At 36.9% G+C, this 2295-nt stretch overlaps 1 protein-coding gene across 1 annotated transcript; it reads left to right on the plus strand.

Annotated features, from left to right (window-relative positions):
• Nucleotides 1–1179: 1179 nt before the first annotated feature.
• Nucleotides 1180–2295, plus strand: LOC111786170 (transcriptional corepressor LEUNIG_HOMOLOG-like). The gene is made up of 2 exons (XM_023666508.1): nt 1180–1451; nt 2012–2295. The coding sequence occupies exons 1-2, from the start codon at nt 1227–1229 to the stop codon at nt 2153–2155; spliced, it is 369 nt and encodes a 122-aa protein (XP_023522276.1). The 5' UTR covers nt 1180–1226; the 3' UTR covers nt 2156–2295.

The raw sequence follows: 2295 nt of genomic DNA on the forward strand, positions 1-2295 counted from the left end.
ATTTCGATAGATGGAGCCAAAACTGGTACTAAATCCATAGAACAATGGAGAAGAAGATGGGATTGTGTTTTATGATCTTTTCTGCATATAAAGCAGTAGTTGGAATTGAGAGTAATATTGGGGGGTTCTCTTTGAACTTTGTTGGTATATCTATATTCCTAAACCCATGTGTAATTTGGATCAAGTAATGTTAATTCTTTGCTAAGATCTTTGAGGGGAGGGATTTAACACCGAAACGCCTAGAACAGTCTCAAGTCCAGTTCCAGCTATTGTCTTGATGGTTGAAAGCAAAATCAGTGAGGGAATACATGAGAGAAATCCAGTCTCAAGTCTCCTGGTCAGTCTTTAGGTTTTGTAAACTCAGGTCCTAATAAGCTTTTGAAGGGGTACCAAACTTGACTGATGAATACATTTTTGCAATTAGAGATAGCCTAAACTCTAGAGAAGGTAGTTGAGAGAGAACTGTTTATTCTCCCAAATTTTGTTGTTAAGACCATTGCTCACATGAAAACGAATTCTAGACACCAAGAGATCTCTAAGCTTAAGAGTGTCTGTGCATGATCAATACATTTCATAGTTGTAGAGAGAGACCACCGATGAGTTCACGTCCTGCGACACATAACTCTTAGCAATGGGCCAAATGCGAGGGAAACTAAAAGAGCACCATCCTCTTCGATTCGATAAATCTTTGAAGCCATTTGTAAGAAGGGATATATTCTTATTACTAAGTTGTTCCCAAGATCCATTATCCTCGAGATGATTGGATACTCTTACATTTTTTTCCAAACAACCAAATGGGATCCTCCTTTCGGTTTGATGCTATCCTATGGAAAGTCCCTCGTATGTTTCTCCATGGATGAAATCTTTTTGGGGAATAAAAAATGGATGATAAGTAGAGGAAAACTTTTAGGGTATTTGTAGAGGTTTTAGAAATTGCTAGGTTTAATGCATTTTTTATGGGCCTCTGTCTCTTCATTGGATTTCTTGTAATTATCAGCTCTGTCTCATTCTTTTGGATTGGAATCATTCCTTTAGTTAGTATTTCGACTTCTTTTGTGGGTTTGTTTTTTTGTCTGAGAGTGGGGCCAACGAGAGAAGTCTTCCAACACCTCAACCCACAAAAGCTACTAAAAGATCACCTAAATCATTACTAAAATTAATACCAGAAATTTAAACCAGAAGATTCTTTAGAAATTTTCTTTATTACAAGTATATTCAAGTGGCTGATGAGAATAATTTTCTTCACTTTTCAGGGTCACTCATCAGAGGTACATTCTGTTTGTTGGGATACAAATGGAGATTATTTAGCATCTGTTAGTCGAGATTCCGTCAGAGTTTGGTCGATCGCTTCGGGAGAATGCATTCACGAGCTCAGTTCCAGTGGAAATATGTTCAATTCTTGCGTTTTTCATCCAAGCTATTCCTCACTCTTGGTTCTCGGCGGTTACCAGGTTATACACTGCCTTAAATTATCATTATTTCCTCATTACATAGCTTTATTTTACCCTTCCGGTGATTCCATCTCATGCATTAAGAGCCTATCACTTGGGAGTTCATTTAAGACTCAACTGGTTGTGGTTCTGTCATGTTAATATCATCTTCAAACCCATAATTTTTATAGTAAGAACAGTTTCAGTTAAGATGAAATACATAAGAATATTTGTTAGAAAATGGTTACCGAATACGTTTATTTCACATTTTTTGTTTCGAAAAGCGGTTTTCTATTGCAAAAGGTAATCCCATGTCATAAGGTATGCACTAAGGTGATTCAAATCCTCACTCCCACATATTTATTGTATTTCAAAAAGTAGATTCCGCACAAAAAGCTCCACCTTTTCCATTTCTGTCGATGACCTTGTTTCGGTGTGATGAAGCTGAGAACATTTTATGTGACTCGATAGACGACATTGAAGTAAATATTAGGAGTTGTTCGAAATCGGTGCTGTCCTCTACGTGTTTTTTTCTTTCTTTACACATGTTTGTAACTTGATTCAAATCTGATAAATTGCAGTCATTGGAGCTGTGGAACATGGCTGAGAACAAGTGTATGACAATGCCCGCGCACGAATGCGTGATTTCATCGTTGGCTCAATCACCAGTAACAGGAATGGTCGCATCGGCGAGCCACGACAAATCTGTCAAGATATGGAAGTAAGAACACAACTTCTCTGGCATTAGTTGAGTCATTTCTGATTATACATAAGTCTAGTAGCTTTTTTCTTTTCCATTTTTCTCAAAACTGCAGCTAAAAGGCTGAAAATGGAATTTTTAAAAGTTGAAAAAAAAAAAAAAAAA

The sequence above is a fragment of the Cucurbita pepo genome, unplaced genomic scaffold (genome assembly GCF_002806865.2).
Source record: "Cucurbita pepo subsp. pepo cultivar mu-cu-16 unplaced genomic scaffold, ASM280686v2 Cp4.1_scaffold001136, whole genome shotgun sequence".
Taxonomy (NCBI): Eukaryota; Viridiplantae; Streptophyta; class Magnoliopsida; order Cucurbitales; family Cucurbitaceae; genus Cucurbita; species Cucurbita pepo.

What these genes read in the sequence shown, in the direction of transcription:
- LOC111786170 (XM_023666508.1), top strand. Translation starts at nt 1,227, where the DNA reads ATGAGAATAATTTTCTTCACTTTTCAGGGTCACTCATCAGAGGTACAT. An exon ending in TGGTTCTCGGCGGTTACCAG is followed by an intron (nt 1,452 to 2,011) that starts GTTATACACTGC and finishes GATAAATTGCAG; the next exon opens with TCATTGGAGCTGTGGAACAT.